Source organism: Mauremys mutica, chromosome 8 (genome assembly GCF_020497125.1).
Source record: "Mauremys mutica isolate MM-2020 ecotype Southern chromosome 8, ASM2049712v1, whole genome shotgun sequence".
NCBI classification, from domain to species: Eukaryota; Metazoa; Chordata; order Testudines; family Geoemydidae; genus Mauremys; species Mauremys mutica.
Window position 1 is genome coordinate 108,310,350 of NC_059079.1, and position 9,896 is coordinate 108,320,245.

Consider the following 9,896-nt stretch of genomic DNA (forward strand, 5'->3'; position numbering starts at 1 on the left):
GCCCAATTAGATCACTCCACTGGCTGAACATTCTAACACCACAGAATGACGTTACCCATTAAATGCAATTACGTACTGCAGGTCTTAGTACAAAAGGTTACAAGTCATCAGTGGTACAATGCCTACTAATGCACACAAGGTACAGTAGTAAGTTAAGGGACAAAGTAATTTCTTCAAGCCATCCTAACCATCCTTATGAATACCAGGCAATTAGAGCTACCTTCACTTGTCTATATGAACCATAAGATCTCATTAATATTGGAGGTCAGGTATTTTAAGATCTTAAACCATAGAAATTGCCATACTGGATCCAATTGAGGTGCATCCAAGTCCAATACCCGTATGACGGACAGATGCTTCAAATGGAAGTTTTAAGAAACCCTGTAATAGGCACTTATGGAATAACTTGCCAGCAGACAATTCTTCCTTACCCCAGCATAGGTTGTATAGGCTTTTGCCCAGAAGCATATGGGTTTATTTACTTTCCAAGTTGGCAGAGGAGAGATTTCACTGCCACATTGTGCTTCCTGGAAACTGAGGAATCAGAGTAATTTAGCAAAACAAAACCACACCAAAAGGGTGAAATACAGCTTCACTGTAGAGGGGAAAAAATAATTCATCTGTTTTAATGATTACCATGATTTACTCGGTTTTTTGGGTATTCATGTAAATCAAGTGTCCTGCACTCAAATCTATTTTGTGTAATACATGCATATATTTGTGTGTATATTACTACATCCACTTATCTTGCATTAAAAATATTGCTTCACTTTCTTTGATCTACCTTATTTTCCGGGCGATAATTTACTGGTACATTTTGGACGGAGAAAAAATGCGTTGCCACAAACATAGCACATGGGCACAGAGATGCAGAATTTATGTTCTTTCAAAAATAAGTAATTTATATTACAATATTAAATTACATGCACTAGTAACTAGAGGGATTCATTTAGAAAGTCAGATGAGTAGGTAGTGACTACTTGAAATTAAGCTGGAACTGTTCTCTTTTTGTTACTAAGCTGTTCATTCAGCCCTACAAGAAACAAGGGCTTTGGGAACGATACTGCCTGTGACAATCGTGCTTAGCAGACACAGTTACACTCTGTGCTTGTATGCATCATATAGCTTCACAATGATTTTTCTTCTCAATCCCAACACTACATTCCTTCTCTCACTCAGAAGGACTGGTAAGAGCAGAGAGGAAAAGTACATACAAGGACAGAGACAGTAACAATCGCCTTGCTTGTAATAAGGATACAAAATGCTCACTGTTAAAGCAGTTATCACCAGGAGGTTTCATAAAGCAGCAATGGAAGGATAACTCATGCAGTGAGGGTTAACTGTCCCTTACATACAGTGATCAAAATGCTCCTTGCTCTAGAGATCTTACTGCAGAACAAAATAAATCTTAAATATAAGGTAAAATGAAATGACCCTGGAGCTAGAGGGGAGTTTACAGGAAGGTCAGACAGCTGTAGATAAGTACTAGACTGTTATTTACCCTTCAGCTGGATAGATCATGTGATAGATCATTTACCATAATCCCGGCTATTACTAAGCCAATGAGCAATAACTTAGTCACGGAAGGGCTGAATACTCTGGGTGGACAAATCCATAAACCAAAAAGAAAACAGCCTGTAAACAAGTTCAACAATTACAGGCATAAGGAAAAATTGCTGAAAGTAGTTAAGTGAGGTGATTTAAATCACACAGTGGGGTAATAATAAGTAAGGCCCTACTGACATCTTGGTCAAACATCAGCAAAAAAATACAAGCAACAGGGAACTGAATGTGAAATATAAGCCATATAACTGTAGAGTAAACTATTGATAGGCAATACTATTTAATCACTAAACATGGTGCAGACTTAACATGGGCTGATACACAAGCACATTCAACTAGGCGCCAGGGACTCCAGAGTACTATCCTTCATTACCATTGTCTCACGTACAGAGCTGAGCACTTAATACTAGCACAAACATTACTACCCAGTCTAGGGACCGAATGGCTGGGCAGCAGTTCTGCAGAAAAGGACCTAGGGGTTACGGTGGACGAAAAGCTGAATATGAGTCAACAGTGTGCCCTTGTTGCCAAGAAGGCTAATGGCATTTTGGGTTGTATAAGTAGGGGCATTTCCAGCAGATCGAGGGATGTGATCATTCCCCTCTACTCAACACTGGTGAGGCCTCATTTGGAGTACTGTGTCCAGTTTTGGGCCCCACACTACAAGAAGGATGTGGATAAATTGGAGAGAGTCCAGCGGAGGGCTTAGTCTGCAGAAGAGAAGAATGAGGTGGGATTTGATAGCTGCTTTCAACTACCTGATAGGGGTTTCCAAAGAGGATGGATCTAGACTGTTCTCAGAACAAGGAGTAATGGTCTCAAGTGCAGAGGGGGAGGTTTAGGTTGGATATTAGGAAAAACTTTTTCACTAGTAGGGTGGTGAAGAACTGGAATGGGTTACCTAGGGAGGTGGTGGAATCTCCTTCCTTAGAGGTTTTTAAGGTCAGGCTTGACAAAGCCCTGGCTGGGATGATTTAGTTGGGTTTGGCCCTGCTTTGAGCAGGGGGTTGGACTAGATGACCTCCTGAGGTCCCTTCCAACCCTGAGATTCTATGATTCTAAACTGGGACATACACACTTGCTCTGCATATCAAAACACAGAAATTACCTAAATGCATATATTTGGCAGGACAGTAATAGTGAAATATGTTTCCATAAATATCCCACTTGACATAGGGCCTACAGTGATATGGAACTATGCACTGTCATGTGGGAGTAGAGCTACATATATGCATTTACCTCTACAGCCAACAGCGAGGTGGCATGTTGAAGTGTTGTGTAGGTGACACATTCACTCTGGGGAGGGGTATGGTCAAGTTTCAACTATCAAAGCTCCAAAGCAATTCTATGATGTCCTCCGCAACTGATTATGTAACTATGGGATCAGAAACCGGGGGGGGGAGGGGGGGAGAGAAGAGATATCTATATAAGGGCAGGGAATTCAGAATTCAAGATCTCCCTCACCGCTTTAATCAATCTGTATGTCCAAGTATCTCCAAAACACAAGCAGAGTAGTGACCAATCTTCTGTACTACTAACTCATACATCTAAACTGTAACCCAAATGAAAACAGTCTGAAAACTTTTGGATCATCCCATGCTCATTACATTCATATTTTTCAGTGTGACACCTACTTTGTCAGGGCCATTCCTGGTTTTAGATAGTAATCTTGAAATAAGAGGTTTGGACTTTCTCCTTGTAGAATGTTAATTTTTAAATTGATAAAATATCAGCTTGTCTAACATTTTGTACTATTATCAATTCATTTCTCACTCCAGAAGCCACAGGCATTCAGGAGATAACAGAAGCTTGGAGCAGCAAAATAATGAAATGCTGCAGAAAGTGAAACCCCTGGCTATAAAGTCAACAGATTGAGATCTGATTGTTGTGTGTCAACCTTGGACCTATTGTAAGTAGGATGGAGGGAACAAGTTATCAATGTGCTCTAAAAGCCTGTGATGGGAGCTTCTTAGACAATACACAAAGTTACAATGACATGTTATATTTATGCATCAGCTTTCCCCCCCCCCCCCCACAGGATCCCAAACTGTTCTGCAAACTATAGAAACACAAACACACAGGAATCGTGTCCACACTACTTTAAATGCAGCCACTTCAGGGAAAAACACATTTGTTGTTTAAACAGGGCATAGCAACAATATGCAAATAATTCATTCAGGACAGTAAATTAAGAATACTGCATCCAACTGAAAGCAGAAGAGGGATTCAGGTAGTCGTAACATACGTACAATTACCGGTACCTAAATTAGAATTTGGCAAGGATACTAGAGCTAACATTTCCATTCCTTTGGAAAGTACCAAAGGATCTGAAGAACATAAGAACAGCCAGACTGGGTCAGACCAAAGGTCCATCTAGCCCAGTAGCCTGTCTTCCAACAGTGGCCAATGCCAGGTGCCCCAGAGGGAATGAACAGAACAGGTAATCATCAAGTGATCCATCCCGTGTCACTCATTCCCAGCTTCTGGCAAACAGAGGCTAGGAACACCATCCTTGTCCATCCTGGCTAACAGCCATTCATGGGCCTATCCTCCATGAATTTATCTACCGGTAGTTCTTTTTTGAATCCTTTTATAGTCTTGGTTTCACAACATCCTCTGGCAAAGAGTCCCACAGGTTGACTGTGTGTTGTGTGAAGAAATACTTCCTGTTTATTTTAAACCTGCTGCTATTAATTTCATTTGGTGACTTCTAGTTTTTGTGTTAGTTTAATAACGGGGGTGAGGGGGGTTGGACTGCGTCTTGTTTTAAACTTTCTTTTATAAGCTTCCCTGGAAAAACCTTTTAAAGAATACAAAGCATTGCACACAACGAAACTGAAAAAAGGAAATTGCAAGATACATAATTACAAAATATTCAGTCCCCATAGTTAAAACGTGCCAACATCAAGGTCTAAAATGTATGTTTCACCCAAGAGACGACGGCCAGGTTCCCACTACAAACTTCTGTCATGGGTGTGATCAAGTGTGACTTGATTGAAATAAGCTATGCTGGCAAAAACCCCTACTGTAGACACAATTATATGAACAAAATTGTGCTTTTGATGGCACAGGTGATTTTACTTGTAGGGGCTGGGCTTAAAGAAACAAGGCCAACAAAAGCACTGATTTGCTGGTATCAGCTGCCTCTACACTAGGCTTGAAAAGTATAACAGCACAGCTATACTGGCAACGCACTACTAAAGTAGACCTTGACCTAAGTTTCTGATGGCACAGCCCTCCATAACATTCTGCCAGGGCACTGGTTCAGCAATGACTCAGAGGGGAGGGTGCCACCTGAATCACCAAGATCACATCATGCAACACCCTAGATTTTTCTTGGGCAGGAAGAAGAGGGCTCTGCCATTTAAATACTGAGCAGAATCAACCCTGTTTGGTGGTAGGACAGTGAACAAGATGACAGCTCAATGCAGTAGGGCTGCAGTCAAAGAGTTTATTGTTTTGTTTAAAATATTACCTAGTTGTTTTTTTTTAAATAAACTAACTTCCAAATGACACAAACTCACAGAATCAAAGGTTTAATCTGTTCCAATGTTAATTTACTTACAAGTTAATAACTAAAAAATGGCAATTTATTACAAAAAAGATGAGAAAATTCAAGTCAGAGGCCTGCAAGCAGTATTAAGCTATGCAGACAGACAGTTCCTCATACTAATACCACACATTTGAGGAATACTTGTACAGACTGTGATATTTAGTAGCCTATGTTTTAAATTACTTCTGAACATCTCTCTATGAAAAATATGCTAAATTAGAGATAGCAGAGATAAAATTAAAGGGTACAAAATCCCTTCCATATATAGCAACAAACCTACATTATCCATTTGGTTTAGGCCCAAAACTATTTTCAACTGGCCGGTAAAGACATGGCATGAAATTATTATTCATGTACAACTACTCAATAAACCCATAAATTTAACAAGAAAAAAGTGTGAAGACTACTAAAAGGTCATATTAATAGCTAAAAATACTCAGGTCACACAGTGGAAACTGGAATAGTGTCTTCCCAAAACTTAAAAGGGATATGATCAGGTAGTTAAAATAAAAAATTACAATTTTATTAAACACAAAAATCTCACAAAACTTCAGTTAAAATAGAAATATTTTCATGAAATTGAAGTAATCAAGAGAAAATTTGTTTGGATTTAAATATTCCTCTGTAGTGTTTGGTTTGCAACCATCACCACCTGGGTCCCAATCTGCAATTTGTTATGCAAGGGTCCCTGCACCAACATGGAGCCAAGTGAATGGGGTTATGTGTGGGCACAAGGGTCTACCCACATTAACAAACTGCAGGATCAATGCCTTGGAATGGAAGTTCTTTGAGGACAGGACCAAGTTTTTGTTATATGTATAAACAGTGCCTCACACAATGGGAAGTTGACCCCATTTTGGACATCTAGGTACTACTGCAAAGCGATGCTAGTGCAGGTAAATCAAAAAGTAAAACTAGACAACTCAGTTTCTGTCTAAACTGAGGGAAGCATACAAAGTAAACACCTTAAAATGTTAATTATAAACTAGGATCTTTATTTACACGTTTCATAATCTAAATAACTATTCTGTCATCTCTTGTCATGCTCAGTCTATTCTCAGATTATAAACTCTCTGGGGCAGAGAACATGTTTTATCTCTCTTCTGGAATTCATCTAGCACACGCAGATGTTAACAACAAAATAAAAAAAATAGTAGTAATGGTAGTAACTTAAAAACAAATGATTACTAACTCCACAATGTCTTTTTTAGAGAATGAGAGCCTAGAAAGTCTAGAAGTGGTTCTCCAATTTGACATCTGATATGACTGATCAAACAGATCTCTAAACCAGCAAAAGCCAAAGTGAAGAACACAGGTCATCGTGGTATGGATCACAACCCAAAGAATAGAAATAAATGATTGAATGGAAGCCTTCTTTTGTTATCAAGCTATTTCCAACATAAACCTTTTGTATGAATTTATACTAGATCAGTAAGTTACAACAGTAAGTAGGCCAAAATCAGCTTTATGTAGAACCAAGGTCTAGGAGATAAAATAAGCAAAAGCCTTCAAATTAAAGTTTTCAGAACTGTGTTTTCAAGTTACTTGCACACATTTCAAGCCACTTCCTTATTTAAATCCCATTCTCCCTCTTCAAAGGAAGAAAGTGTTACTCTTGTTAAAATTCAACACTGTAGAAAGAGGATTTTTTGAATGACTGATTTTTAATAATTAAAGAGAGTGGAGAAGCTACTATAATTGTCGAAGCCAGTGGATATGGCACTAGACATGAATAAGGAGACTGAGTTCTATTCCCAGCTCTTTCACTAAATATCTCAGCTTCCTTCCCCATCTAGAGGAGGATAATGATACTTATCCTTCTTTATAAAGTACTTGAAGATCTATGGATGTAAAACACAAGACTTATTCTATACAGCACCTAGCACAATAGAGCCTTGATCATGGCTGAGGGTTTTGGGTGCTACTGCAACAACAATGCTTTCAAGTTAAAAGTAATTTGCAAAAGACAAGCTTCCTCACATGGGTAATATTAGATCACTAAAACTGAAAAGTATTTTAAAATCATTTATTTTTCACCTTTTGAACTATTTCTGCATTTCACTAAGGTTGAAAAAGTTTCACTTTCTGAAATTCATTTGGCACAATGTTGCACTGTTGGAGTTTAAAAGAAATACTGAAAATTAAATGAAACTTTCAATTTTTAAATGTAAAGAAAGTCTATATTAATGTTTAGTAAAGTAAGTGTGTATGTATATTTGTTTATAACAAAACCTATGCAAACAAAAACTAATCTGAGTCTGAACTCCCTGACAGTGTCCTTTTAAAACCTGGAATTCAAGATTGGCACAGGAACACTAGAAACTGAAGGCCGACAAAACCTGACATACCACTTTTTCTATCTATTAAAACTAGTGTCCGCCTTTGACAAGAGTCAATTACTGTCATAAAAAGGAGGCTCAGCAGAGAAAAGGTAAACAACTTCCTCAGAAAAAGTCTTACACCCTGCATTTTTTAAATGTCAACTTTGTTTCCTGTCCTAGAAAAGTCTCAGTTGTGTACTGAGTTAGGGTGCACCAGGAAGCAAAATGAATACTTAACCAGTGTCAATAAGAAGCTGCTGTTCCTCTTCAGCTGGCTGTTTCTAAAGCAGGATGGTTAAAAACTGTTCAGACAAACTAGAGTAACTGAAGATTAAATCAAATAGAGTCTCATGTTTTGAAAGCAGATGCTTAAATTTTAAAGTCAGAAGTGACTATTAGATCACGTAGTCTAACCTCCTGTATAGCACAGGCTATAGAATTTCATCCAGTTACTCCTGTACTGAAGCTGATAGATCATACAAAGTTGCAACAAGTTTACCATTAAACAAAAACTGCATTCTCTGATGCAGACACATTTTGGGTGAAATTCTCAGCCTTTTCTCCACCACAACAAATAAGGAATGGCAGAGAAACACACTAAGTGATAACTCATGTCTTGCTACATACTTCAAAATGAGACAAAGGTGATGGTCATGATGATAGTAACCAAGGCAGCCATACTAGTGACAGAATTTCTCATGTGCAGCATGTAACTATGCAAATATCTGAGTCTACATGTCAGGCTGCCCTAAGGCAGCTTACGTCAACCTAATTCTGTAACATCTACACGAAAATGTAGCTCCCACCAACGTAACTCACCCACTATATTGACTTAATAATTCCACCTCCAGAAGAGACGTACCACTTAGGTCAATGTAATCAGGTCCACACAGCATCAGTGTAGACACTGCATTGCCTACATTAACTGTTGCTGCCTTTCAGAAGCCATCCCACACTGCCCCATACTGACAGTTAAATCACCACAAGGACTCCTTGTGAGGACACGACACAAGGACCATAGTGTGGACATGCAAAACCAATTTAACTACTGTGGTGGCTGTACGTCGATGTAACTTAAACCAGCTTCATTTTGTAGCGTAGATGTGCCCTAAACTATCTGGCTTTTTTTTTTTTTAAATAAGGTCCTCACAAAAGGAGCGTTTTGTTTCCTGGATTGCCTTTTCCCCACCCACTCCACCTCTGGCCAAGCGGTTGAGAGTCAGTTATATCCACAATAGCGATAAGGTGCAGTATGTGCGTTCGGGGGGGTGGCAGAAAACTTGAGAGAAGAGGGGATGAACCTTTGCAAGTATTCTGAGGATTTCTTCCAGTACACGTGATGAGAGCTGTAAGGGGGGCAGCAGCCATGATAGGACATGGGGGGGGGGGAAGCAGATGAGGCTGTGAGAGGGGCAGCAGCCATGACGGGACATACGGGGGGCAGATGAGGGTGTGAGGGGGCAGCAGCCATGACAGGACATACGGGGGGGGAGCAGGTGAGGGGGGCAGCAGCCATGACGGGACATACGGGGGGGGACACAGATGAGGCTGTAAGGGGGGCAGCAACCATGACGGGACATACGGGGGTGGGGGGCAGATGAGGCTGTGAGGGGGGAAGCAGCCATGATGGGACATACGGGGGAGGAGCAGGTGAGAGGGGCAGCAGCCATGACGGGACATACCGGGGGGGGGACACAGATGAGGGTGTGAGGGGGCAGCAGCCAATGACGGGACATACCGGGGGGGGGGAACAAAGATGAGGCGGTGAGCGGGGCAGCAGCCATGACGGGACATACGGGGGGGGGGGGGAAAGCAGGTGAGGGGGCAGCAGCCATGACGGGACATACGGGGGGGGGGGGAGATGAGGCTGTGAGAGGGGCAGCAGCCATGACGGGACATACCGGGGGTGGGGGGGAGATGAGGCTGTGAGAGGGGCAGCAGCCATGACGGGACATACCGGGGGTGGGGGACACAGATGAGGGTGTGAGGGGGCAGCAGCCATGACGGGACATACGGTGGGGGTAGTGAGGGACAAGAGGTAGTCACGAGGGATGGGGTCAGAAGCCATAGCGGGGAGTCAGCTGAAGTGGGCGTGAGGGCAGCACGAGGAGACAGCTTGGCATGGGGGGGGGGGCCGCCAGCTCAACGGGGGGCGGGGCAGCGGCCATGTTGGCGGGCAGGAAGGGCCTAGTGGGGGGTAAGCGCGCGGCCGCAGGCCCGGACCCCGACACCCCATAATACTCACGCCTTGTCCACCAGCTCCCGGACTTTCCACATATTGAGCATGGCGGCGGTAGCGCACAGCGCTCCCCGGCCTAAGTCCCCTCCTCCTCCGCCGCCGCCCGGAGCCCCGCTCGCTGCTCCCCGGGCCCCCGCCGCCGAGGCACCGACTGGCCAGACCCGCCTCGGCTCGCCGCCTCCTCACCCCACAGCTCAACGGCACCCACGGACGCGGCGCG

The 9,896-nt window shown here is 42.3% G+C and overlaps 1 protein-coding gene across 2 annotated transcripts in view; it reads right to left on the reverse strand.

The window, feature by feature from the left end:
* Positions 1–9,826, reverse strand: part of CLINT1 (clathrin interactor 1) — a 74,555-nt gene extending 64,729 nt beyond the window's left edge. For both annotated transcript variants that reach the window (XM_045027760.1, XM_045027759.1), the window contains exon 1: positions 9,683–9,826. In XM_045027760.1, the coding sequence (XP_044883695.1) occupies positions 9,683–9,723 (41 nt within the window). In that variant the 5' untranslated portion in view covers positions 9,724–9,826. The remainder of the gene's footprint in view (positions 1–9,682) is intronic.
* Between the last annotated feature and the right edge of the window lie 70 nt (positions 9,827–9,896).